A 27605-nucleotide genomic window follows, 5' to 3' on the forward strand; every position below is an offset into this window, starting at 1 on the left:
CATTGTCTTCCTGGTCTTGTAGAAGGCAGCTCTACTCTTTCTGTGGTTCAGGCCAAAGTATTTATCTCCTCTCTCTTACTCCATTTCCTTCCATCGACATTTAACATTTCCAATCTACCATAAAACTATTTTTCAGAAATTGACCACTTCTCACCATCTTCACTGTGCTTACTCTTGTCAAATCATCATAATCTTATTCCAGATTATAGAAACTGCCTCCTGACTGGTCTCCCCTTTCTGCCCATGCCTAAATCAACCCAATAGGCAGAGCATCCTTTTTTTTAAAAAAAAATTTTTTTTAACGTTTATTTATTATTGACAGACAGAGACAGAGCATGAGCATGGGAGGGGCAGAGAGAAGGGGAGATACAAAATCTGAAGCAGGCTCCAGGCTCTGAGCTGTCAGTACAGAGCCCGATGCGGGGCCCGAACTCACAAACCGTGAGATCATGACCTGAGCCGAAGTTGGATGCCCAACCGACTAAGCCACCCAGGCGCCCCCAGAGCATCCTTTTAAACCCAAGTCAGATCATGGCATTCATCTGCTCAGACTCCTCCAATATCTTCCCATCTCACTCAGAGTAAGAGCCAAAGTCCTTAAAATGGCTCACAGAGCTTTATACAGTTTTCGCCCACTTGTGCTTGCTCTGGCCTGATTTACTTCTCTTGCCATAGCTCATTCTGCTACAGCCACACTGACCTCCTTGTATTTATTTAATTCTAATATAGTTAATGTACAGTGGTATATTAGTCTCAGGTGTACTGTATAGCGATTCAACACTTCCATACATTACTCAGTGCTCATCATGATAAGTGCGCTCTTAATCCCCTTTTCACACCACCCCCCCCCCCTCTGGTAACCATCAGTTTGTTTGCTATAGTTAGGAGTCTGTTTCTTGGTTTGTCTCTTTCTTTCTTTGTTCATCTCTTTTGTTTCTTAAATTGCACATATGAGTGAAATCATATGGTATTTGTCTTACTTATTTCACTTAACATTATATCCTCCGGGTCCATCCATGTTGTTGCAAATGGCAAGATTTCATTCTTTTTCATGGCTCAGTAATATTCTGTTACATATACATACCACATCTTCTTTATCTATTCATCTGTCAATGGACACTTAGGCTGCTTCCATAATTTGGTTATTGTAAATTATGTCACAATAAACACAGGGGTGCAAATATCTTTTTGAATGAGCGTTTTTGTATTCTTTGGGTAAATACCCAGTTGTGGAATTACTGGATCATATGATAATTCTATTTTTAATTTTTTGAGGAGCCTTTCACAGTGGCTGCACCAGTCTGCGTTCCCAACAACAGTGCGAAAGGGTTGCTTTTTCTCCACATCCTTGCCAACAGTTGTTGTTTGTTGTGTTTTTGATTTTAGCCATTTTGATAGGTGTGAGGTGATATCTCATTGTGGTTTTGATTTGCATTTCCCTGATGATGAGTGATGTTGAGCATCTTTTCATGTGTCTGTGGGCCATCTGTATGTCTTCTTTGGAGAAATGTCTGTTTTATGTTTTCTGCCTATTTTTAAATTGGATTATTTTTTATGGTGTTGTGTTGATAAGTTCTTTATATTTTTGAATACGAATACCTTATTGAACATATCATTTGCAAATAGCTTCTCTCATTCACTAGATTGTCTTTAAGTTTTGTTGATTGTTTCCTTTGCTGTGCAGAAACTTTTTATTTTGATGTAGTTCCAATAGTTTACTTTTGCTTTTGTTTCCCTTGCCTCAGGAGACATAACTAGAAAAACGTTGCTATAGCTGATGTCGGAAAAATTACTGCCTCTGCTCTCTTTTAGGACTTTTATAGGTTCAAGTCTCACATTTAGGTCTTTAATCCAGTTTGAGTTTATTTTTGTGTATGGTATAAGAAAATGGTTCAGTTTCATTCTTTTCATGTAGCTGTCCAGTTTTCCCAACACCATCTGTTGAAGAGATTGTCTCTTTCCCCTTGCATATTCTTGCCTCTTTGTCATAGACTATTTGACCATATAATCATGGGTTTATTTCTGGGCTCTTTACTCTGTTCCATTCGTCTGTGTGTCTGTTTTTGGGTCACTACCATACTGTCTTGATGACTACAGCTTTGTAATGAATCTTGAAATCTGGGATTGTGTTACCTCAGGTTTTGTTCTTCTTTTTCAAGGTTGTTTGGCCATTAGGGGTCTTTTGTGATTCCATACACATTTTAGGATTACTTCTGTGAAAAATGCTGTTCTAGTTCTGTGAAAAATGCTGTTGGCACTTTGATAGGAACTGCATTAAATCTGTAGATTGCTTTGGGTAGTACGAACATATTAGCAATATCTGTTTTCCCAATCCATTAGCATGGAATATCTTTCCATTTGTTTATTGCCATCTTCAATTTCTTTCATCAGTGCTTTGTAATTGTCAGAGTACAGTTCTTTTACCTCCTCAGTCAAGCTTATTCCCAGCTATTTTATTATTTTTGGCACAATTGTAAATGGGATTGCTTTCTTATCTTCTCTTTCTGCTACTTCATTATTAGTAACAGGTTTCTGCATATTGATTTTGTATCCTTACTGAATTCACCTATCTGAATGAGTAGGCCTTACTGAATTCACCTATCAGTGCTAGTAGCTTTTTGATGGAGTTTTTAGGGCTTTCTACATACAGTATCATGCACACACTGACTTCCTTTTAATTCTTCAAATAGGCTAGGCACATTCCCTCCTGGGCTCCTAGAACATGCTATTCCCTCTGCCCAGAATGCTCTTCTCAAAGAAGTCCACAGGGATTGTTTCCTCCCCTATTTTAGGACTTTGTTGAGATATTACCTCTCAGTAGTATATTCCTGACTATTTAAAAAGGCTTCAATCCCTCCTCTCTGCCTCTACACTCCCTCTCCCACTTTCCTGATTTTCCTCCACAGCAGGTACACCCGCTGACATGACATGGATATTACTTATTTATTTTTGTTCTCTTCCCTCCCTAAAATGTTTCACAAGGGCGGGGATTTTTGTCTATTGTGTTCACTGTTTTAGGCCCAGTGCCTGGCACATATAATAAATATTCATTAATGAAAAAGAACCAATTTCTTTATTTTCATCTTCTTACTCTTCTATTTGATTCTTCATTTTTGTTATTACATTCTTAATTTCCATCCCCTAACAATATTTTTTAAAAGCAATATTTTTGTTGTTGCTATCGTTGTTATGTCATGATGGCAACATCTTGTCTCTCTGAGGATATTTGTCTGCGTGTTTGTTTTTTGCATGGTCTCCTCAAAAATGCTTCATGTGTTTGTGCATTTGGTTATTCTTTGGTCTTGGAGGTTTTCCCAGATGTCTTGTAATCTCTTTACAATTTTTAAATGAACCTTTAGGAGTACAATTTATATACAATCAAGTTAACGTATTTTAGGTGGCTCAGTTGGTTAAATGTCTGACTTTGGCCCAGGTCATGATCTCACAGTTCGTGAGATCGAGCCCTGCATTTAATAAGTATTTAATTTAATAAGTAAAAAAATAAACCCGCATAACCAGCATCCCAATCAATATATAGAATGTTAGCATTACTCCAGAAAGCTCTCTGTGTCCCTTTGCAGCCAATCCCCACATGTTTCTTTGACACATGTCAAGAAACCATTGTTCAGCTTTCTGTCACTAGATTTGGTTTTGCCCATTCTTTACATTTATATAAACCGAATCATATAGTATGCAGTTTTGTGTGTATGGCTTCTTCCACTTAGCCATAATGAGATTCATCCACATTTTTGTATGTATCAATAGCTCCTTTCTGCTCTATATGCCACAATTTGTTTACCAATTCACCTATTGATAAATGTGTGGGTTGTCACTGATTTAGCTTTATTAAGGTGTCTGCTGTGAAAATTTGAATACAAGTCTGTGTGGACCACAGCCTGGACCCGGGTGAGGCAGGACAAGAAGCCTAGGTCACAAAATTTAAGGAGGCACCTGCTCTTGTGTTCATGTAAGTGCCAACCCTGCGCCTGTACAATCCTAAAAGCGAGTGCCTCTTTAAATGTCCCATCTGTGGCACCTTGCTTGCCTCCCCCTAGTCGAGGCCCTGGTGTGGATAAACACTTTTATTCTCCCTGGGTCAATACCTAGGAGTGGAATTGCTGGATCACAGGATACGTGTTTAACTTCATAAAAAACCATCAAAACAACTTTCCGAAGCGGTTGCATCACTGTCCACTCCCCCCAGCAGTGGATGAAACTTCCAGTTGCTTTACATCCTCAACAACAAGTGTATTTCCAGTCGTTTCTGTTTCATTGCCATAGACCAATTGCTTCCTGCAAATATGGCTCATCCCTGTGCTTCTTGCTGTTATCTTTATCTTCCTGGCTTCCCGGATCCAAACCAGATTCAGGAGAGCTTTTGTTGAGTCTTGCTGAACTGTTTCCACACCCATTGTTGCAAACAAAACAAATAGAGCCGAGCAGCTCTAAGTGAGCTCTTCCTCTTCAGGAAGAGCGTTTTCACTGTTGCATTCCTGAGATCTGTCCCCACTGGGTCCCTTTGCTTCTCTTTGAATTTCTTTTCCATTTTCCTTTATAGCTTCTGTCTGATCTCAGCGCTTTTGTTAGCCCTTACACATATTTCGGGATCTGTGGATTCTATCTTCTCCCTTTGCTGAAAATAGAGTTTTCAGAGTTTTTACGTTTTGCTTTTGCATAGTTTTTGAGGAGTAAAAGAGTCAAAGTGCTTTTTTATGTATACTTCCATATATTTTTAAAAATATTTTTTAAGTGTTTATTTATTTCCGAGAGAGAGAGCGAGAGAGAGCACAAGCAGGGGAGGGGCAGAGAGAGGGAGACACAGAATTTGAAACGGGCTCCAGTCTCTGAACTGTCAGCACAGAGCCCAACACTGGGCTCAAACCCACAAACCGGGAGATCATGAATGACCTGAGCCAGAATTGGATGCTTAAGCAACTGAGCCACCCAGGTGCCCCTATTTATGCATCCATATTGAACAGTGAATCTTCATTTATACTTCTGAGTAAACTGTGGAAGCAGAGGTGGGGATTTGTATAGTTGGGAAAAGTTCTCTGGGAATGACAAGGAGATGTAATTGTGTTAATTTCTTTTCTTTTTAATTTTTAGTTTTTCAATGTTTATTTTTGAGAGAGAGAGAGAGAGAGAGAGAGCAAGTGGGGGAGGGGCAGAGAGAGAGAGGGAGACACAGAATCCAAAGCAGCTCCAGGCTCTGAGCTGTCAGCACAGAACCCAACTCGGGGCTTGAACTCATGAGCCATGAGATCATGACCTGAGCTAAGTCAGACGCTTAACTGACTGAGCCACCGAGGCGCCCTATAACTGTATTAATTTCTAATTATGACTGCATAATGATAAGCTTGATAGAATCCTAACAGTATCTGAAAATGATGCAAAGGTCTTTCTAATAAGAGTGTGGTGGCCAGATATAAGAAAGAATCCTTATTATAGTCAGTGCCTCCCAGGAGCCAATTGGGGAAGGCAAAGTCCCCCTTACATCAGTAATTCCAACAGGGAGCTCTTTGGTTCTCTTAAGATCGGGCTTTCTTGACCATGACATCAGAAGGAGCCATAGAATCAATGAGATTCAAGACCTGGAGGTAACCTGGGCTCAGAAGCATTCCAAGCACAGTTTCTGGCACTGATTAGTCAATAAATTGCTGGGTTCTTCCAGGGATGAGATGAACTCACTGGCCTTGCTATTTTGAATTGAGCACGAACCTGCATTCTTTTCTCTTTCCCTGGTGAAATGAACCAACTGGCGTAGATATTTTAAAAAATATGGTGGGGTGAGGGGCACCTGGGTGGCTTAGTCGGTTAAGCATCCAACTTCAGCTCAGGTCATGATCTCATGGTTTGTGAGTTCAATCCCCATGTCTGGCTGTGTGCTGACAGCTCAGAGCCTGGAGCCTACTTCAGATTCTGTGTCTCCCTCTCTCTCTGGCCCTTCCCCACTTGTGCTCTGTCTCTTTCTGTCTCTCAAAAATAAATAAATGTAAAAATAAATAAATAAATAAATAAATAAAACATGGTGAGGTGCCTGGGTGGCTCAGTTGGTTAAGTGACTGACTCTTGCTTTTGCTCAGGTCATGATCTCCTGGTTTGTGAGATCAAGTCCCATGTCAACACAAAGGCTTCTTGGGATTCTTTCTCTCTCCCTCTCTCTCTGCCCCTCCCTAGCTTGTGCATTCTCTCTCTCTCTCTCAAAATAAATAAATAAACATTAAAAATATATATATGGGTCATAGAACATACAAAGGCTTTAAATATATATAAAGTAATATATGTTTATGAAATAATTGAGACAGTATATATAGATAGTTAAGAGTAAGAGTCTTAAGCAAAACAGTAAGTACTGTTATTCATGATTCTAGATTTTAACGCCACAAATCTGTATATGTCTCTCTGTATAAATATTTCTATAAGCACATAGTATAGTGTATGGAGAACAATACTCACATGCTGGCAACTGTAAGTCTTTGGAGGAAAAGCGTGAATTTGGGAGCAGGGAAATTTTCACTGTTTATGTATCTATATATTGTCTAACATTTCTAATAATAACAATATATTAATATTATAATTTCTACTATCTTAACAGTTTTATGGAGGTATAATTTACATAACAATAAACTGCACATATTTTTAAAAATTTATTTTTAAACTGCATGTATTGAATGTGTATAATTTGATAACTTAAAATCCATATTCACTTATGAAACCATCAGCACAATCAAGGTAGTGAAAATACTTGTCACCTTGAAAGTTTTCTTATGCCCCTTTATAATCTCTCCGGTCCTGACCTTCCCACCCACTCCAGGCAACCACTGACAGGTTTTCTGTCACTGGAGACTATTTAACATTTTCTAGAACATTAGGTAAATGGAATATTTTTTCTGACTTCTTTTACTCAGAATTATTTTAAGATTTATCCATTTTGTAGCTCTATCAAGAGTTTATTCTTGTGTGTGTGTGTGTGTGTGTGTGTGTGTGTGTGTGAATGGTTACATAATTTCAAATTAATTAATTAATTTGTTAGTTACATAATTTTTAAAGGAAAAATTCAGGGAGAAGGAGGAAAGAGAAGGCTAGGTAACACATACACCTCAAACATACTGAGATGTTGCCATCCATTTAAGAATATTACTTAAAATTTTAAATATGTTAAAAAGTTAACGTTGCCTTACCTCACAGTCCCATTTCCAGGAGCAACCACAAATGAGTTTGTGTAAGCTTCGAAAAATAGGACAAGAGGATTTTTAAAAAGATGTGTTTTTTTAAATTATAAAAGCAACATACGCTCCCCGAAACGTGTTAAGGAAAGCACACCATGTGCAGAAATGAGCGCACGGCTCAGGGGACAGAGCTCTAGGGACTCGCCAGCCACGCTCCGAGCTCAAAGCCCCGCCCCGTTCTGCGGGGCCCCCGGCCCTGCCTGCCGTGTCAGCAATAGGTCGCCAGGTGGTGCTGCGGAGCCGGGCTCCGGAGCTTCCCCGGTGGAGGGGAGCTGCCACGCGCTGGAACACGTGACCCGGGTCTCCGGCTGGGGAGCCGGGATCACGTGACGGGGCCCGGAAGCGGCTGCCCCGGCAGCAAAGGTGGTGGTGGGGGGGGATGGCTGGGGCTCCGAGCTGAGGCGGGGACGGGTGGGCTGAGCTGAAGCGGGAGCCAGAGCCGGAACCGAGCCTGAGCCGGAGCCCGAGCGGTGCGTCCGCGCGCTGATGGGCCGGGGCTGACGGCGTGTCACCGCCTCCTGCAGGACCCACCTCGCCTTCCTCTGGGGCTCAGCGGATGCTCCGGGTCAGGCACCGATCGGCTTGGGGTGCAGGTCCGAATCTCCTCGGCTCCCCCGCCTCAGCCGCGGTAAGATGCGGGCACCCCTCCCAGGATGAGGCCAACTGGAGAATCCCTTTTCCCTCGCGCTCTATCCCTTGACCTCCCCCTGCCGTTTGACAGGTGGGGAAACTGAGGTGCCCGGATGAGAAAGGTCACCCTACCTACCAGCCAGGACTTCTTCCACGCTTCCCAAGGGGGTCCTGTCGCCTGGGACAAGTGACCGGCCTTGTGGGAGCCCTGCCGGGGACTTGCTAATAGTGGGTCTTTGGGTCATAGAATACCAGAACTGGGATCCTGGGAAATCACTTGGTGCAACCCCATTCTAGGACAGTTGGAGAAATGGAGGATCTGGAAGGGGTCGGGGCTTGCCTAAGGTCACCCAGTGAGTTAGTGGCAGACCTGCGCCCCAACCTCCAGCGGCTGTTCGCCTTTCCCCACACTGCCTCCTGCGGAAAACTTGACATGTGGAAAGGCACCCTCTTCCTGTCCTCTTCTCTTCTAGCTCTGCCTTTTTAGCTCTACGGTCTCCATCTCCCGGATTGGCTTGGCTCTGGGTGTGGTTCCCTGTTTCAGTGTTCACGGTTTTTCTGCAGACTCATCATTCTGGGGGCTTTGCTTCTAACCGTCCTGCAATTTTGTGTAAATCATACTGAGATATGAAATAAGAATTGCAGAAGGTGGCTCGCAGCTGGGGCTGTGGAACGCCCTGGCCATTAACTCGAAGAATGCAAAGGCCTTGGCTTTATGTTTTCTGTAGCTTGTGTCATTTGGGGAATACTGGTTACTTGCATGCAGTCGTTTGAGGCTTGCTAAAATAACATAGCGGCATGGTGTAACGGAAAGAGCCGAGATTGGGGAATTGAGAGACTGTGTTCTAGCTCTGACACTTGCTCTGCAACCTTGGGTGACTCCCATCCTGGAGTGGGTGTAGGTTTCCCAGCCTGTACCGTGATGAAGTTGAATCCCTAAGGACCTTGTCTGCTCTGACATTCGGTGCATCAGGGTCTGTTTGTTTTCTATTCAGAGAGGGTTTCCCCCTGTGTGTAGTACTACCACTGTGCAACAAAGATTAATCCAGTTGTCCAGGAAGCGGTTCCCTACTTCAGTTATTTCTGGGTTGCCATGAAATCCTCCTCTTTCTTCTTATCTCTGTATTATGTCCAAGATAAATGCTGACCGCTGAAAGTCATTTTGACGGTCTTTAATCACTTTAACGTGATCAAGCCCCTCTTTGACTCTTTGTCGAGGGTCTAGTCTATAGTCGTTCACGTGTGCACTTAGAGTATGTTTTCTTTAAAGATTTTTTTGTTGTCAAGAAGTAAAGGGGACACAAAAGACTGGATCTCTTGCTCTGAGTTTGAGACTGTGGGGTGGAGGCTGTGTGAAGAAGAGGCTGCTGCGATGATGGTATTAAGTCTCTTTTCCTTTGTTTGCTGATGGTGCCGTTTATAATCACCTGCCGTTGAGTCCTTATTTTCCCTTTAAACCGTGTAGCCGTTCATTCGGCGTCACCTCTGTGGCAGCGTGACGGGCTCGGAGCTGTCTTTGTCTATTCTAAAGGCAGATTCCATTTCTTCTGCAGTATTCCAGAGGTTATAACTAGGACCAGTGGATGCAAGTGCCGAAAGGGAAGTGGTTTTTGGGTGAGCAGAAGAACTTTCTAAGAATAAGTGCTCTTTCATGTGGCAACGCAGAGCATGGAGCTCCCTGTCACTGGAGATAATTGTCTCTTGGCAATTACTTTGGGAATGTCATGGATTAGATTATTGTATTGGGTAGAGCTTTGGGCTAGATAGAGTGTTAGGTTTTCTTCCAACTCAGGGGTTCTGTGAAATTCTAGGACTGGACTTGTTAGCATGGAGAATGTGAAGTAGGGTGGGTAGGATAGATGGCCAGTTTTGTGAACGTGTTACTTTCCCCTTTGTCTCATCTCCTGTTAAGTACCCCTCCTGGTTTTTTAATTTTTATTTATTTTTTATTATTCCTCCTCCTCCCTCCCCAGGGAGTGTCTCAATTCTTTAAATGCTTGATATCTCTTCCAAGGTCGGATTCTGAAGAGTCATTGTGCTGTTAATGATACATTTCTTTCTACCATGACCTGAAAGCAAGGTCCTAGAACTGGGCTGAGTAAATGGACTTTGGTTTCTACTTTTGCTGGCCTGGCTCTGATAACCCCTTCCAGAAGTGTGTGACTGGCTGACGACCAGTAACACCTAGGATAGCTTTTCTCTTTGTCTCATAGAGGAAACTCACACTGAGTCTTTTTGCCTCGTCCGGGGCCATGGAGGAATCCTGAGGCTCCTTCCTTAAGCCAGGCCTTACTGGGTCTAAGTACACAAAGCTAGCTGTTTTATGGGTGTGGGGTCCAGTGGATGGGACATTCTAAATGTACCAGAATAGAAACTACATGATATTGCATTTGGTGCCATCTCTTATCTCCCAAACATTTCTCTCGGAAGCCTTAACACCCAGGGCCAGTTCTCAATGACCCTCTCCAGTAGAAAATACTCCACTGTGCCTCCCTATTCCGTGAAGTCAGAAATCTATCTGGGTTACTGGGATGCTCATGGCACATAGATCACCATTTCCAAAATGGGGACTCATTCCAAGAGTGATGGAATGGAAAAGAACTGCAGAACCATAGGTGTGCATAGTGACCTTTCTGACTTCTTGTTCTTGAACTTCTCTGCAGTGATAATCACATCCAACTCTGAACTTGTTGTGTCTTTTATTATGCAGAATTCCCCATGCACACCTAATCCTGGCCCCAGTTTTGTTCCAGGGAAGATGGCAGGGAGGAGAGAGAATTTATGGTGTGATAGAAACACTGACTAAGAATCTGGAATGTTATATTCTAATCCCAAGTCTTTAACTAGCTGGGGCCTTGGTTTTCTCACCTTTGAATGAGAAGCTGGGGCTTTATCTTCTATAAGTCACGCCTGGTTCTGACGTTTAGTGGTTTTTATGACTGTGGGTAAAAAGTGAGCGTGTTTGCGTCTTTAGCCCCTCCTGGGCAGAGACCGCTGAGGTCAGCAGCCCTCTCACCAGGCTCATTTAGGCAGGAGTCAAATTATGGAATGCACTTCTGTGGTAGGTTAGATGGAGTTTTATCTGATGCCCTTTAAAAACAGCAGATCACGTGGAAGTTAGAGATTTTCACTTTCCTCCTTGTAGATCACAGATAGCAACACAATCTGTGTCCTTGTTCATGACTTTGGAATCCCAGCAACAGAGAAAAGAAAACGCATCTAGAGAATTCGCTGTTTCTCTGGGTTCCAAAGTCTAACCCAATGTAATCGTTTAGGAATAATGGGTGGCAATTTTAGTCTGCAAATATCACCGATCCATGAACTCTGGTAGGAGGTGAGGCCTGGGGTACACCTATCATAATAACATCATATGTATTTTTCTAGTGCTTAGTATGAATCCATCTGTAATCAGGATCATCTAGGAAGCTGGTTAAAAATAAACTGTTCATGTTGAATCAGACTGGGGTCAGAAATCTGTTTGGTTTTTTTAAGCAGTTTTATTGAGATATAATTCAAATGGCATGGGATATACTTCAGCCATTTAAAGTGTACAATTCACTGGCTTTTAGTGTATTCACAGAGATGTGCATAAAATCCATTTTAGAACATTTTCATCACTCCAAAAGAAACTCTGTCCCTTAGGTGTCACTGCTAATTCCTCTTAACTCCCTACCCTAAACCGTAGGCAACTAATAATCTATTTTCTGTTCTAGACTTTCTTATGAACAAAATCATATACTATATGGTGCTCTGTGACTGACTTTTTTCAACTAGAATGTTTTCAAGGTTCACCCATGTTGTCACATGTATTTGTCAGTACTTAATTTATTTTTGTATTTGGTATTATGTCAGTATTTAATTTCTTTTTATTGCTAAGTAGTATTGTATGGATACAGCACATTTCATTTATCCATTCATCAGGTTTATTTTCACATTTGGCTATTAGGAATAATACTGGGATCACCATTTGTGTACGAGTTTTTCTGTGGACATACATTTTCATTTCAGGATATACCTAGGAGTAGAATTGCTGGGTCATTTAGCCTTTTGAGGAACCGTGAGACTTTTGTCCAAAGTAGCTACACCATCTCACATTCCCACCAACTGTGTTCGAGGATTCCGGTTTCTCCACAGCTTCACCAGTATTTATTATTATCTGTCTTTGATTTTAGCCATCTTGGTGGGTGTGAAGTAGTATCTCATTGTGGCTTTTGATTTGCATTTACCTGGTGGCTAGTGATATTGAATATCTTTTCAGGTGGTATTGGCCATTTCCACCTCTTTGGCAAAATAGTTATTCAGATGCTTTGCCTATTTTTTAATTGTATTGTCTTTTTATTATTGAGTTGTAACAGTGTTTGTATTTTCTGGATTTAAGTCTCTGATCAGAAATATGATTTGCAGAAGTTTTCTCCCACCGTGTGGCTTGTTTTTCACTTTCTTGATGGCGTCCTTTGAGGCACAAATGTTTTTTTAATTTTGATAATGTCTAATTTACCAATTATTTTTTGCTTGTGATTTTGCTGTCATATGTAGAAACCACGACCTCATCTGAGGTCATGAAGATTTACACTTATGTTTTTTTCTAAGAGTTTTATAGTATTCACTCCTGTGTTTAGGTCTTTGATCCATTTTGAGTTAATTTGTACGTATGGTGTGACGTAGAGTTCCAGTGTGGCTATCCAGTAGTCCCAGCACGATTTGTTGAAAAGATGATTCTTTCTCCATTGACTTATCTTGGCACCCTGTCAAAAATCAATTGACCATAGATGTGAGGGTTCCTTTCTGGACTCTCAGTTCTGTTCCATTGATCTGTATGTCTATCCTTATGCCAGTACCATATTGTCTTGATTACTGTAGCTTTGTACTGAGTTTTGAAATTGGGAAGTCCTCCAACTTTGTTCTTCTTTTTCAAAATTGTTTTGGCTAATCTGAGCCTTTTGGATTTCCATATGAATTTTAGAATCAGCTTGTCGATTTCTGCAAAAAGGCAACTAGGATTTTGATAGGGACTTCACTGAATCTGCAGATCAGTTTAGGAAATATTGCCATATTAACAACATTGAATCTTCTAAACCGTAAACATTGGGATGTTTTTTCAATTTTTTAGGCCTTTAACTTCTTTTAACAATATTTTATAGTTCTCATGTACAACCCTTATACCTACTTGGTTTAAATTCATTCCTAAGAATTTTATTCTTTTTGATGCTATTGTAAACGGAACTGTTTTCTCAACTTAGTTTTCAGATTGTTCCTTGCAATTGCATAGAAATACAACTAGTTTTTGTATATTGACCTTGTATCCTGCAAATTTGCTGAACTTATTAATTGTCCTAGTTTTTAGTGGATAATTTTTATGTGTTTACAAGGCACCCATAAAGGTATTATTCAGTTTTTGATAATGAAGCTAAATAAATAACACTTTAGTACTGTCTCTCCGTCCCTTCATTCCTTTTTTCCCTCCCCTACCTTCCCATAGGCCCCAAAGAAGAGCTATAAATATGTATAGGTGGACTCTCCTTCCTTTGTTGGAATTGGCCTTGTTTATTGTACTGAATTTGGAATAGAAACCAACCAGTAAACTCTTATTTGGTTATTTTGAGAACATTTTCATATTTTCAAAAGTGACTTACTATGAGGCCGATAGGTGGATGAAAGATGCTCAGTTTTTATTTTTCTGGAAATCAGAGAAATGTAAAATAAAACAAGTACAAGGGACCACCCATCCATTTAAAAGAACAAAAATGATTAAAGCCAACATTGGCAGAGTTATGAAGAGACAGTCATATTCCTAGTGACACTGTAGGTTAGTTCAATCATTTGTGTGGCAAGGACCATAAAAATGAGTGTATTCACCTAGTTTTACTCCAAAAGCATATCTCCAAAATTAAAAAAAAAACTATGTATATGAATTCCTATTAGATGTGATGTAAGAGATTTAAAAAAGAAAGAAAGCATAAGCTTCATATCCAACAGTTGGGAGCTAGCGAAGCAAATTATTATATCAGTATAATGATGGACTGTTATATTGCAACTACACATCATTAGTGTGTGTACTTTACGGATTCAGGGAATAGTAGATATGAAATAAGTGGGGGAAAACCTTCAAATAATGACAATATTGCTAACTAAAAAATAGTTTATGTAAGGAAAAAAAGTAAAATTTATTAAGATTATACAGATAGTTGATATTTCACTGCAATTTTGGTTGAATGTATATTTAAAGAAAAAAATTTTTTCCCACCGCACGTGTAGACTTTTCTTAGTTTGTAGTGTTCACCCTTTTGGGTCTAAGTATCTAATGAAGATTTTGAGTTTGTGTTGATGGGCCACACATAATGTATAAACTCTCTTCTTTGTCCTCAAGAGCCTAAAATAAAGGACAAGCTTGTCTTGAATTCTCACATATTTTGCCCCTCATTTAAACAGTTAACAGGTGCTATTAAAATCTCCCACAGGGCAGAAATCTCAATTGCACAATAGACTTGGAAACCAGGTTTCATCAAAGGGAGCCCAGAGGCAGGGTGGCCTTGGAGGCTAGCACTCAGTGTGGACAGCTAGAGAGCAAGAGGAGGCTGCCTTGATGGCCAGAAAGAGTGATAGAAGGAACTCTGAGGAGTGATTGCCCGCACCCTCTAGAGCGCTTGGACCCCTCCTTCACCGCTCTGAGAAAGGTCTTCTGCTTGGACTTTCCCAGGGGTGGGGAACACATTGTCTCCCAGAGCAGTCTGTTCCATTGGACAACTCCTTCTGATAAAGGCTCTTCCTTATGTCTAGCCACAGGCCTGCCTCCCTCTACTTCCCACCTCCTGACCCTCTTTCTGACTCATCTTTGAGGTCCCACAGGACAAGTGTTACCCATAGGACAGCTTTTGGAAGCAGTTTTTATACCTCCCAAGTTGCTAGTTCTCCAGGTTGAACTTTCTCATTGCTTCTAGTCGTTCCTCATTTAGGTGTTTTCCACTCCCTCCTCCTGTTGGTGGTGAGCCCTCACTATACCACAGTTTAGCATTGTTTATAGTGTACTGCCTGGAACAGAATATCGTGCGTGGCAAAAACAGTGCTGTTGACTACCGGGGGTTCTCTCTCATCCTAGTGCAACCTAGAATTAGCTTATTTGGCATCTGTTATTAAATCGTTGACTTCTGTTGAGCTGATCATCAGCTAAAACCCGTAAATAGTGTTAATTTTTTCTTTTCAGCATGCATGCAGTGGCCAAGCCACATCTCCCATGTCCTGTGGTTGTTTCTCAGACTTCAGATCTATAGATTTCAGCTTCCTTTTTTGAGCAGTTTCTTACCAATATTGTGCTGTGGGTAACTTCAGTTTTTATATACAACATAAAGACACCTCTTTGCAGTATTTGAAATAAATTGAGCATCTGTGCCAAGTAATCAATAGAGTAGTTTCCTGGTTGTTGTGGAGGAGTAGGGGGATTTGTCAGTCCCCGTATTCTGTCCCTTCTCCCTCAGTAATATGCATGAGTCACCTGGATGGCTCTATTCCTCAGACACTTGGTATGTTGGAAAAGAAATTCTCTTCTGTTTGCATAAATAATTAGTTGATTTTTGGAATACTGGAGCTAGAGAGAAGCTGACAGATCTTTCAGTTCACTGCCCTCTACCCCTTTCTGCACATTTGGGATAAAAGAATTGTTCCAAGTTAGTAAGGAAACTGGCGAGAGAGGCAGGCTTAGAACCCAGGCCTTCTGCCATACGTAGAACCTGACCTATTAGCTCTTGCCTGAATAGCAGCTTTCAACTGTCATGTTAAGATATTTTATAGATTTTCTCCCCCTGATCCTCTTATGAGTTTAATTGCCCTAGAACTAGAAGACTTCTTTGAATCCCTCTGGCATGTGAGTCAATGATGCCCTCTTAGGTATTTAACAAAGTCGCCCTAGTGGTGAAGCTGGGCAGGATCCTCTGGGAGACTTCCACAGCCCTTACTGGCTTTCTGCCAGGCGCTTTCCTTGTGGGATTATGTGGGTCCTCTCTCCATTACACTGGGGAGAAAATGAGATCACCCTGGATCGCTTAGGTGCCAGAGTAGGGCCAGTTTCCGAAGAGTCCCCTGGGACTTGACCTGTGGGAACACTCAGCACAGAGCTGTCCTCTGGCAGCTAGTGTTGGGGGCTGGCAAGATGGTATTGTGATGCCCGTCATTCCTGTCTCCTTACCAGGTATCTGAGACAGCACATCAGGCTCCGGGGCTTAGGCTGGGGAAGAGCCCAGTCACAGGGAGGCAGGTATGCCAGTCTGCCAGTGTCAGAAGGATTTTTATTTGTAATCTTTAATGTACGTGTACCTTCCTTTCCTCACTCGATTGGAGATTCTTGGAGGGCAGGAAGTTGGCTTCCTTTCATTGTAATATTCCCTCATTGCCAGTGGCAGTGCATTCAGTAGATGTTTCCAGGTTCGGGCAGGGCAGCACAATATACGTTTCCTGCTTTGCTGCTACCTGGCTGTAGCAGACAGGTTCCTTCATCGTTCTGGGATTGAGTCTGCATCCGTCAAATGCACAGTTTGTGGAGCGACCTCTGAGGGCTCTTTTAGTGTAGCGCCTAGGATTCTGGAGGCTTCCGGAACTGCCCAAATGTATCCTTCTGGTGTAGCTCAGAGGAATCGTTGTTCTTTCTCTTTTCTGTAGTAGCATTACTGAGAAAATCCACCCTGGGGACGATACCCTCGCCATCTTTCCCCAACACACAACAGAAAGGGTTTTTTCTTTCACCATCTTTAAAACGTTGGCAAATCCGTAACAATAAAAACAAGGGGAGTTGTGGAGGGAAGATCTTGAGATGAGGGCCAATGGAGAGCCCTCTCATGCTCCTGCTCTTCCTCTGAGCTGCTTGCATTTCAGGCTGGTTGCAAGAAAAGGGGATGGGGGTCGCCGGTGACCTCCAAAAAGTACAGGCCGGGCCAGAGGGCATGGTGGAGAGGGAGAGGAAGTCAGCTGTGGCTCTGGAACCTGGTGGGGAATCTGAGCAGACTTGGATGATTTGGAGGGGGTTCCTTGAATGCAACAGAGTCCTTTTTCTAATGCACGCAGAAGAAAAATAAGATGCAGTGAGGGATATTCAGGTTCCCATCCTCTGAGAGCTTGCTCCTGGGGAAGATGGGCAGAGATACGATATAACTGTTGTTCAAGGTTCAAAGAAATTAGCTCCAAGGAGGGGATAGTTACTCCCAACCTAAGGAATGGGGAAGGCTTCCTGGAAGCACCTGTCTGCATCTTACCCACCCATCCCGGGCAGTGCCTCACCTTTGCTCTGTCCAGGTATGCGGTGGCAAATTTAGAAATTTATGAGTGGGGCACTAACTGGAAAGGTTGGGAGACAGAAGCTGAGTGAGCTCAGCCCGCCCATGTGTACTTTGCACTTTTTCCATTTCCCTTGGTATCAGGCACTGTCACTGTACTTAATTCATAGTGCAGCTGTCACTGAGCTATTGTGACCATGGCTGCTCCTGCCCCAGAGCCCACCACAGGCTTGGAGCTAAAGGCCCCAGCCTCTGGAGGTCTTAGCGCTGACCCTGTCCCTCCAGCTACCATGTCCACGCAGAGACTTCGGAACGAGGATTACAATGACTACAGCTCCACGGACGTGAGCCCAGAGGAGAGCCCATCCGAAGGCCTAAACAACTTCTCTTCCCCTGGCTCTTACCAGCGGTTTGGGGAAAGCAACAGCACAACGTAAGTTTCTTTACCCTCCTGGGTGGGATTCATGTTTCTACATTCTGTATTCATAATGTAGTCTCCCTTAGAGGTATTTTTGCTCCCCCATTTTTATCAGTTCCCCACTTTACAGATGGAAGGAAGATATAAAGAGACTGGGTGAGTAACAGTGCTGAGATTTGAGTTCCTTGCCAGCCACCTTCCCATCTGTTTTATATTCTTTGCTCCTTTCAGCTGCGTTGGTCCCCAAACGCTGGTGCTGAATGTAAGAGAAACTTCTAGAGAGAACGTTCTCTTAATTCAGAAGCATGGGTCATCTGTCTTAGAACCTCAAATACCTCTAGGCTCAATTGGAAGCTTCCTTTGCAGAGTCTTGCCCAGACTTCTGTCCCCATCATGAAACAGCCAGTTCATTTGGTTGAAGAAGTGGTAAGAGGGAGGAAGGAATAATTTCTCCTGCATTTAAAAAATTCAAGAGGTTGAGAAAAGGAGGTCTGCTTTGCATTGCCTAGGGAGGGCTTGAGTTTTATTTCTGGAAACTGAATCCCAAGACTCATCTGAGTGCCCTCTCTGGGCCTCAGTTTCTCTAAATGTAAGAGAAAGTTGAGGACCCCACTGTGAAGGTATGCTGACTGTCTGGTGCTTACCCACTTGAATTAGAAGGTTCAGAAGAGGGTTTTCTACCCCACTGAGTTTTCATACTCAGTCCTGAACCTCAAGTATGCCCCTGATATTTTCTCCATCTTTTTTGACCCCTTCTGTTTATTCCTCAAGCTTAGCAGTTACCCTTCCTGTGTTCCTTTGTGGGTTGGGTGTGACTTAACTGAGGGATCCTTTATGTGCTAGACTTGTCCGATGTGACTGCCCAAGGAGGCTCTTGAAGCTTCTCTTGGAGGTCATTACTGGTGAAGCTCCCTTTGGCTGCAGGCTCTCCTGGGGCAGGGCATTGTCTCTTGGGATAGAGCCAGAAGATATGGTCTGTCCACATTACCACTAGGTGATTTCTGGTCCCAAAGATTCAGTCTCTATAGCTTATGTCTCATGTGGCATGCTTTTGTAGATTCCCCCATTTCCTTGCAGTGCTAGCTGATGGGAAAGATTGTGCAGAGAACAACTGGCGGCAGTGAGGACCATCTTTCCCCTCTTTTCCCTAACCTATCCTCCCAGCTGGCTTCCTTCCCCCCAGGCAGAAGGAGCTCCAAATGCAGCCATTGACATGTGATAGCTTCCCTTCAGAAGTCATACGTTGTGCAATTGTTTTTCCAAGCTTCTCTCTCTATAGTTTCTCTTCCAGTTTTTGCTCTTGTTATCAGGCATCAGCTCGTCTGTGTAATGCTTGTCATATGGGGTCTGGATTTTCATTTTTAAAGGGACCTCCCTGAAGTTCAAAACCAACCACTAGCAACTTCAGGATGGTAGCTCACAAGTTTTGTATGTATTGAAAGTTATGTGTGCCCGTTAGCTATTCTGAGTATCTCTTTTTTCACATTGCATTAAAACTAGTATCAACCCAAAACTATTTCTCCTTGCTTGTTCGAAATTGAGAAAATCAGGAGATACCTTCCTGGGGCTTGTACTGGGATGTTTGCCTGGGTGTGCTTTGTTGTGAGGGCCTATCCTGGCCTGATACTGTGCTATAGGGTAGGTGACCAGGAATGCCCATCTGCAAGTGATGTCCAGTATCACAAGTGGTAGAGGGAAAAGTACTCCCTTGGGACTGGGAGGGTTGATTGAGTAACCAGCTGGTTACTCAGGTTGGATCCACCTGAGCATTTAGGTGTAGAAAGCATGCCAGGTGTCATTAAGATATAAGCTGATTCAGGAGACCTCGTTAGCTCAGGTAGCTCTCTCACATATCAAGGTGTTAGAGACAAGCTCTTGAGCTGGAGTCCTTGTCTACTGTGCCTTGCCCCACCCTGTTATCTGCTTTGTCCAGGAGCAAAGAACATGGAACAAAGTACAAGGAACAAAACGCAAGGAATAAAGTACATGCTTGCATATACCTGGCTCTCCTAAGGGTTAAGGGCTCAAGAAAAATCCCTAATCAGGGGTGCAGATCGGAACCCCAGACACTTCCATATTGGCGTGTTTAGTGAGGTTATTTCCTAACACTTGGTGTTGCCAAGCCGTCGACTGCTTTGACAACAGCCTCATCTTACTCTGTTGGGCATTTTTCTTCTTGTTGCCCTGTTGAGTTACATTATACCAGCTGTTGGTTGAGCTTGGGTCCTTTTCCCCCAGGCTGGCAGGCTGAGAAACCAGTTGACTGCTCTAGGTTATCTAGAACAGCTGTTTGCAAAGTGTGACTCTTTGGGGTTCCCAAGACCATTTCAAGAAGTCTGTGAGACTGAAACTATTTTCATAATAATGCTAACACGTTATTTGCCTTTTCACTGTGTTGACATTTACACTGATGGTTCAGTAGCAGTAGCGGGTAAGATTGCTGGTGCGTTAGCATAAATCAAGGCAATACTACCAACTTATGTCAGTCATCGTATTTTTCTCTGCCACACATGTACAAAGAATGTACAATTTCACGTAAGCAGGTCCTTGATGAAGCAGTCAAATTACTCATTTTATTACTAATCCTTCAGTGCAGGTTTAATAATCTGCGTGACAAAATGGGAAGTACATGTGAAATACCTCTGTTGCATACCAAAGTATGACACCTGTCTCAAGGACAAGACCTTGAGTGATTGAGTTACTGAACTCAGCTACCTCTGAACTAGCTGCTTGGGGTTTTGTTTTTTTGGGTTTTTTTTTTTTTTTTTTTTTTTTTTTTTTTTTTTTTTGTAGAACACTATTTTTGCTAGGAAGAACTAACAAGCTGTAGGTTATTCAGGCCTGAGGACTTGGCAAACATTTTCTTGAAAATGAAAATAATGAGACCATAACCTCATGAAAAACAATGGTATTTGTGGTCCACAATAAAATTTAAGTTTTCAAGCAAAACTAGAAAAAAAACCTGGTATCCAACACTGACCTTGACAGCTTCCCTCTACTTAAAGACTAGTAGGGTGCCTGGGTGGCTCAGTTGGTTGAGCATCTGACTCTTGATTTCGGCTCAGTTGATGATCCCAGAGTCGTATGATTGATCCCCATGTGAGGCTCCATGCTGAGTATGGAGCCAGCTTAAGATTATCTCTCCCCCTTTGCACCTCTCCCCAACTTGTGCTCGCTCTCTCCCTTAAAAAAAAAACAAAAAACTTCAGTGATATTAATAAATGTGAGTTTTTCTGATATTGTGTAGTGAAATGTGCCAGTGCTTGGAAGATCTGCATAACTCAGGGAACCAGTATCTTCCAAATGGCCAGCCTGATATTAGAAAATTGCGCGTGGGTGAAAGATTCATGCAAAGGGCAAGATCACCAGTAGATTTTGATCTGATAGGATATTGAAAAGGCCAGACTCCATGTTGTAACTAACTTCTAAGAAACAACTACATGTCAAGTATCAAAGGAAAACTACCATAATCGTCTAAAGAGATTACTAAAATACATTCCAACTGCATGTCTTTGTGAGGACAGATTTTCTTCATGTACTTCAAAACAACATATCACAACAGATTTAATGCAGAAGTAGGTAGTGAAGCTATCAAACAAGACATTAAAGAAGTTTGCAAAAAAAAAAAAAAATGTAAATTAGTACCAGTCTTTGTTTTGGAAAATAGAATTACTTTTCATTAAAAAAAAAAAAAATCTGGGGCGCCTGGGTGGCGCAGTCGGTTAAGCGTCCGACTTCAGCCAGGTCACGATCTCGCGGTCCATGAGTTCGAGCCCCGCGTCAGGCTCTGGGCTGATGGCTCAGAGCCTGGAGCCTGTTTCCGATTCTGTGTCTCCCTCTCTCTCTGCCCCTCCCCCGTTCATGCTATGTCTCTCTGTCCCAAAAATAAAATAAAATAAAACCGTTGAAAAAAAAAATCTGTTATTTATAGCGACGCCTGGGTGCCTTAGTTGGTTAAGTTGCTTTCAGCTCACGTCGTGATCTCATGGTCATGGGACGGAGCCTCCAGTTGGGCTCCATGCTAAGCGTAGAACCTGCTTGATTCTCTCCCTCCCTCTACCTCTGCCCTTCTGCTTGCATACACTCTCTCTCTCCCTCAAATAAAGAAAGAAAAGAAAAAAGAAATTTAAAAATCTGTTACTTATATTAACATATAATTTTATTTTTAAATTAACTTAATTTTAAGTAAATTAATTTAAAATAGAATTTACTTATTTTATTAACATGTTATTTTAATTAATTAATTAATACATATTTTTTAATTTCCCAATTTTAATTTGTAATATATATCAGCAGACATAATCCATATAATCAAAAGCTATTTGGTATCCTTAATACTTTATAAGTATGTATAGGGTTCCTGAGACCAAAAAGTGTAAGAACTACTGATCTGGAACATAAACCGAACTACAGAGATTTGCAAGGTTTCCTCCCTGTACTCCCCATAGTTAAGACTTTGCAGTCCATGGAGTTGATTTTGTGATACTCATGGTTTTGGGTAATCTCAGCTTGGGGCCATTGATTAAAGAGAGTAATGTTGGCCAGTTGCCTAGAATCTTGGTGTTTTGGAGCTAAAGAGACCTTGGAAAGGATGCTGTCCTATCCAGTCCCCTCACTCTACAGCTGAGACTAAGGTCCAGACAAGGGAAGGGAATTGTGTAGAGTTACTGGCAGAACCAGGGCTAATAGGGACCTGGTCTCCCACAAAACCCAGCTCAGAGGCATTTTGGGGAGGCCTCTGGTAGGCAGGTGGGTTTGCTACAATGCTTACCTTTGCCTTGAGTGGATTAAACATTTGCTAAGGTAGACATTTGCTTCATTTATCATCCTGCTTATAATCTTCTGGTCCCTGGCTGCTGATAATGAAGCAGTCACCCCTGTACTCGTGTGGTCCTTAGGCTGTTTCCTCAGGATAGTCCGGGAGAGTGCTCAGCTTCTTCTCATTTAGATTCAAAGACATTTTCTTGATCTTTCCTGAAAAGCTTGGGGACAGTAGGCAGGTCGAGAGGTCTTCTTCCTAGAGGTAGAAGGAGAAAGGTTACCAAAAGTAAAATTCCATTACAGAGAGTAGAGATAGGTCATATTTATTATGGTCTTTACAAGTGAACATATGTTATTTGCTTTTGGTTTCTTCTGAATTGCTGATTTGAAGAAATATATGGAAACATTATTTAGGAGGGATTTGGGGTATTTGTGTGGAAGAATTTCCAGATGGTGCCAGAGGCCAAATCCTGAGTGAGTCTATGTATTGGGGGCAAAGCAATGGCTATATTTGACCTGTTTTGTATCCTTCTGGAGGTAGCGGGATAGAAAATATGGCAGATGAGGACATTCCTCTGCTGTCAGCCCTTGAGGAAACACACTCCTCTGTGCTGATGCCCCGTGTCTCTCTCTAGCTTTGTATTTTCAGGCCTTTCTTCCCCAGGGGCACCCTTGCAAGCTCTGCCTGTCTTCCCAGACTCAGCTTAGATCTCCACTCTGGGACCCTCACCTGCCTCCCCCTCCCTGAACACTGTTCCCGGGCACATCTTAAGAAGGTGTCTCTCTACCTGGGTGGTTATTAATGTATCTGCCTTATTTTTTCATTGAAACATTATTAATTTCTAGAGACCGAGGTCCAGGTCTGTATCTGATTCCTACTTCTTTCTACCACAGTATGAGCACAATGTTTTACACAGAACAGATGGTATTTGCTGGGTGAAAAAATGAATGAGGGTGCAGGATAGGCTTTATAATCACAGTGTGAGATGGACAGTCTATAATAGGTGAGGGGGAAATCTGTCCTCAAGGCAGAATGATGAACTAGGTGACGTTTGAAGAGGGCTTCTCCAATCCGACTTTTAATTTTATTATTTATTTATTTATTTATTTATTTATTTTTGAAAATGCAAATTCTTTTATTTTATTTTAATTTTTTTATAATTTACATCCCAATTAGTTAGCATAGAGTGCAACAATGATTGCAGGAGTGGATTCCTTAGTGCCCCTTAACCCATTTAGCCCATCCCCCCTCCCACAGCCCCTCCAGTACCCCTCAGTTTGTTCTCCATGTTTGTGAGTCTCTTATGTTTTGTCCCCCTCCCTGTTTTTATATTATTTTTGTTTCCCTTCCCTCATGTTCATCTGTTTTGTCTCTTAAAGTCCTCATATGAGTGAAGTCATATGATATTTGTCTTTCTCTGACTAATTTCACTTAGCATAATACCCTCCAGTTCCATCCACGTAGTTGCAAATGGTAAGATCTCATTCTTTTTGATTGCCAAGTGACATTCCGTTGTATATATATATACCACATCTTCTTTATCCCTTCATCCATCGATGGGCATTTGGGCTCTGTCCATACTTTGGCTATTGTTGAGAGTGCTGCTATAAACATGGGGGTGCATGTGTCCCTTCGAAACAGCACACCTGTATCCCGTGGATAAATGCCTAGTAGTGCAATTGCTGGGTCGTAGGGTAGTTCTCTTTTTAGTTTTTTGAGGAACCTCCATACTGTTTTCCAGAGCTTGCATTCCCATCGACTTTTAATTTTAAATACAAAGTATTCCAGGGACTGGCCGTTTGTGGTACCATATTCCTTTTGCTCTGTTCACTTTGCATACAGTTTTCTTTTAAGGGTTCTGGGCTTCTGTTTTTTATGTCCCTCGTTTTTCTCTTACACCAATGTCTTGTCCTTCACACTGAATGCTTGTCATCCTCCATTGTGGTTTTGGATACGAGTCTCTGTAGTGGGCAGTTATGGTGAAACCCAGACCAGACCCACTAGGAAAAGATAAAGCGTCTACAAAGAACCGTGGTGTCCCTCTGGTCTAATGTGCCATAGAGATGGGGTTCTTGGAGATCCCACAGGGAATGGAGCTCATAGCACAGAGGCAAGGGGAGGGCTCGCGGGTCAGACTACCTGGGTTTGAATCCTGGCTGAACTCTTTATTAGGTATATGACCTTGAGGAAGTGTCTTCCTCATCCATAAAACAAAGTTAACATCTATCTCATAGGGTTGTTGTAGACATTGAATGAGATAATGCATGAAAGTGTTTAGCACAGGGCTACATGCTTAGTAAATGTTAGCTGTCATTATTGTTAACATGCCCTTGTCTACCTTCTTTCCACTTCAGATGGTTCCAGACTTTGGTCCACTTGCTAAAAGGCAACATTGGCACCGGCCTCCTGGGGCTGCCTCTGGCAGTGAAGAATGCAGGCATCTTGGTAAGGATCTGCATTGGCAGGGGGAGTATCATGACAAATTTTAGGAGATGGTATGTGTGTTTTTTAAATTTGCTTCATTTAAAACACTTAAAAATGAAAAGCTTTTCTCTTTAATTCAGCTGAGAAAGAGCAAAATTCAGGTGTTCGTTCACTTAAACATATTTATTTAGGGCCTTGTGTGTGCTTGACATTGTTCTGGGTTCTGAGCGTTATCAGTGAATAAAAAAGAGAGATTCTTGCCCTCATGTAGCTTACTCTGGGGTGAGGAGGAGTACTTAAAATGTCTCAGGGAGTTTCTGTGAATAATATTAAGTAATGGATTCGTAACAGAAGTCTGTTGGTTTCTTCCACAGTCCTTCCACGTCCCACTCCTGGGAGGCCAACTCTGAGAATTTTACTTTTTCTGTTATGATTCATCCCCTACAGACTGCAGTCTAAAGCCATTTGGTTTCTCTTAGAGTTGGAGCTAGCTCAGAGATGTGGATTGCCCTTAGCTAAGGGCATCTTTTCCTGATCTGGCGTTGCTCTAATGAGACCTTTCCCCTTCCCTCCACCCCTTGCCTGTCTCTTCTTCCCAGAACTTCTCCTTCCCTCCACCCCTTCCCTGTCTCTTCTTCCCAGAACATAAGAGCCTTCTGTTCGGCTGAATTGAAGCTGTTTTGGAACAGCCTTATGCTGTGTCATTCTTCTCCATGAGGTTAACTCTTTTGAAAGCATGCTAAGGTTCAGATCATGCCCTTCTCCCCCAGCTAACCCCCACGATCACATTCCTATCTCGAACGTTGTGCCAGAAGTTCTGTCACTGGAAGGTGCCTTAGTAGTGTTTTGATCATTTGCAAATCCACTCTCCGTTGGGTTCACTCCTAATTCTACCTGCTTGTCTCTCTCTCTCTTGCCCGCAACACCTGTCCCCAGATGGGTCCCCTCAGCCTGCTGGTGATAGGCATCGTGGCTGTGCACTGCATGGGTATCCTGGTGAAATGTGCTCACCACTTCTGCCACAGGTGAGTGCTCTGAGCTGCCAAGTTGTCCTTTGGGGTTCCGTTAGCCGCGCTGAAAGAGAGGACTTAGGCCACTCTAAATTCTCTGTGCTAGCTGCAGGTGGCTGCTGATTATTGCAGAACTCCCTTCCCCTGGTTATTTTTGTGTTCTTTTTCAGTTTGTTGTCATCTGTCGTATTTGCTTGTGTCCAGTGGACAGAGACCAGATTCTCATTTTATGTGCTTTGTAGTATTTACTCCACTGAAATGGTTCTGCCAGATGGTCGGTAATTATAAGGAAGTAACTGACCTGTTGATTTAACACTTCTGATCCTTGAAAGCATTAGACGCAGGACTCAGTAGTTTCTCCAGGGTGACAGGTGGGGAACTGGCCCAGGTCTCAGGGAGCTACCTGTGTTCTGTCACTTTGTTGAACCCACACACTCTGCCCTTCCTCTCTCCCTCTCCTCCCAGACTGAACAAGCCCTTTGTGGACTATGGGGACACAGTGATGTACGGACTGGAATCCAGCCCCAGCTCCTGGCTCCGGAACCACGCGCACTGGGGAAGGTAACCACTTCCCTCCTTCGTTGCAGCTGTGGCCTCGCAGAGCGGAGGCCCTCTGACAGGGAGGTGGGGCGCGGCACACGGTATAAGCAGTGGAAAGAACATTGTTTGGGTCAGTGGATTTGGCTCCTAGCTCAGCTCTGCCTGCAGTCATCTGGTGACCTTGGCTGTGTGACCCCTTTTTTCTCTGGTCCTCAGTTTCCTTATTGGCCAACCTGGCTGTTCCCAGCTTTGGCAGTCTATGACCAGTGATTATTTTTTACTCACTCATTTGTTCAGGAAAGATATTTAAGCACTCTGTTATAAGTCATGCAGAATAATTCTCGATACAGGGAGGGGGGATCCCCCTGGGGTGAATAGTGTGGTCCTGGCCCTTTGCGGACTTGTAGTCTCTGTAAGGAGAAGGATATGTGGAAGGCTCACGGGCAAGAGATCAGGAATAGTCTATACCAGTAGAAAAAGTGTCAGAAGCTAGAAGCACACCCTAGGGGCTCAGACGGGGAGGAGATTTAAGGACGGTTACCTGTGCCAGATGCAAAGTGCACATGATAGGTGCTTTAAGGGCAGGGCACCGGGCAGGAGAAGGAAGGCTTTAAGGAAGAGATGAGCTGAGCTAGAACAAATGGGTTTGTTGGGGAAAGAGACATTTCAAGGGGGGAGGGGGGCGGGGAGAATTGGAGATTTCTCCTTAGGGTAAGTTTCCAGATGCCTGGAGAGAAATATTCTAATTTTCGTTTCCTGTTTGAGGAAATGGTATATTTAGAAGTAGAGAGTTGACATCAAAGGCTGAATCCTTTAAATTCTTTTTAAATGGAACTGTATTAAATCTATGTTCTCCAGGAAAACTCCCTTTTTGTGTTCATAGGGAGGTTTTATAGTTTCACACATAGCTTCCTCCTGTGATACAGGTTTATTTTGCGATTCTTTTAGCAGAATCATTTTCTGTGACTGGGAGAAGCCATCGTGCCAAGTGGCCACCATTGGTTATTTGATTGGCTGGTAGTTGATTGATTGTTTCTCCCCCCCCCTTCCCTCCTTTCTTCTCTCTCCTCTCCTCTCTCTCTGTTTCTCTTTCTCTCTCTCTCTCCCCATTTCTCCTCCCTCCTTCCTTATTTCCTCCCTTCCTTTCTTTAATGAAATTAATGTCTGTTCATGGTAAATTTTTTTTTGAGCAAGATACACGTTCATAAAGTGAAAAATAAAAGTATCTATTGGTTACACTTGCTTGGGTATACTTTTGGCATTTTCTGTGTGTATACACACATACACATGTTCTTAACATTTTTTACACAAATTGACAGTACTATAAGTACT

At 42.6% G+C, this 27605-nt stretch overlaps 1 protein-coding gene across 4 annotated transcripts in view; it reads left to right on the plus strand.

Moving 5' to 3' along the window:
- Positions 1-27605, plus strand: part of SLC36A1 (solute carrier family 36 member 1) — a 177611-nt gene that overhangs the window by 13365 nt on the left and 136641 nt on the right. For 3 of the 4 annotated variants that reach the window (XM_058720728.1, XM_058720719.1, XM_058720710.1), the window contains exons 2-5: positions 17405-17552; positions 24654-24744; positions 25660-25748; positions 26199-26294. In XM_058720728.1, the coding sequence (XP_058576711.1) occupies positions 17410-17552; positions 24654-24744; positions 25660-25748; positions 26199-26294 (419 nt within the window). In that variant the 5' untranslated portion in view covers positions 17405-17409. Of the gene's footprint in view, positions 1-7597; positions 7858-17404; positions 17553-24653; positions 24745-25659; positions 25749-26198; positions 26295-27605 lie in introns of those variants that run through there. The other variant, XM_058720712.1, reaches the window with a different exon arrangement.

The sequence above is a fragment of the Neofelis nebulosa genome, chromosome 1, assembly GCF_028018385.1.
Source record: "Neofelis nebulosa isolate mNeoNeb1 chromosome 1, mNeoNeb1.pri, whole genome shotgun sequence".
Lineage (NCBI taxonomy): Eukaryota > Metazoa > Chordata > Mammalia > Carnivora > Felidae > Neofelis > Neofelis nebulosa.